Genomic DNA, 986 nt, shown 5'->3' on the forward strand with positions numbered 1-986 from the left:
CAATGGCTTTAAAAAAAAATAAAAAATAAAAGCTAATAATTAACGTTTGTCATAAAGAAAAGAGAAAAACACACGTCAATAATGGAAGACATAAACATTGTACTCCACAACAGCATCACCAGTTGGCTCCAACGAGTAAGTATGAGCCTGAGCGTACCCGCGTGCGAAGCGAAAAAGCCCACTCCCACCAACGATAGGAAATTCCCTGATATTCGAGAACACACTATTGCGCCCTATCAAACTGATAGTACTACCATTGAACTTTCCTGTAGTGAAAACAAAGTTGAGATCCATTAACAACCCCACCTCACTTTGCGAAGCCGCAGCATATATTCCTTGAGCACTTCCCACTCGTTCGGAACTCAGTTCAGGCTTTAAAGTCAACGGGTCATCCATCACATTCACAGCTCCGAATGCTGTGGGTGATGTCTTTGTCACCGGAGCCTCGGCAACTCTCACGGCTGTAGCATTTTTCCCAGTGACTATGTCATGGAAGTAGAAGTGGAGGTGGCTTAGTTTCTGACGCTTTAGCCCTAGTTTAGGTGGAGATAAGACTCTTGCGAAGCCATGGTTTTTTGTGGCGGTGGTGGTAAGGGTTGAGATTGAGAAAATGGTGAAGAGAATGAAGAGGAAGGTCAGGGTCTTGTTCTTGGCCATGGTGAGGATTTTGGGTTACTGCTTCGTAATTGAAAGGCTTACAAATGACCTTTATATTGTAGCCTAAATTAGGCATTCCCTGGTTCAGGGCAACAACACTTCACCTCAAAAGTTAAAAATTACATTACATATGTTTTATTATGATTTGAAGAAATCAACACATTAATCATTCTACTAATAATGATAATAATAACAGAATATTCTAAACTTTGAAGGGTTATATTGACCCGCTCCTGACCACAGAGTGATGATAAGGAGTAATATTTAATTAAAAAAAATTTTACTAACTATGATTAGAATTTGATCAAAGGAATCTTTTCCCAAATTTA

General features: G+C 39.5%; 1 protein-coding gene across 1 annotated transcript; it reads right to left on the reverse strand.

The window, feature by feature from the left end:
• LOC126716387 (dirigent protein 22-like) lies at positions 1–771 on the reverse strand. The gene has a single exon (XM_050417245.1). It carries the CDS (start codon positions 655–657, stop codon positions 76–78), a length of 582 nt encoding a protein of 193 aa, XP_050273202.1. The 5' UTR covers positions 658–771; the 3' UTR covers positions 1–75.
• Positions 772–986: the final 215 nt, after the last annotated feature.

The sequence above is a fragment of the Quercus robur genome, chromosome 3 (assembly GCF_932294415.1).
Source record: "Quercus robur chromosome 3, dhQueRobu3.1, whole genome shotgun sequence".
Classification (NCBI taxonomy): domain Eukaryota; kingdom Viridiplantae; phylum Streptophyta; class Magnoliopsida; order Fagales; family Fagaceae; genus Quercus; species Quercus robur.

What these genes read in the sequence shown, in the direction of transcription:
- LOC126716387 (XM_050417245.1), bottom strand. Translation starts at nt 657, where the DNA reads ATGGCCAAGAACAAGACCCTGACCTTCCTCTTCATTCTCTTCACCATT.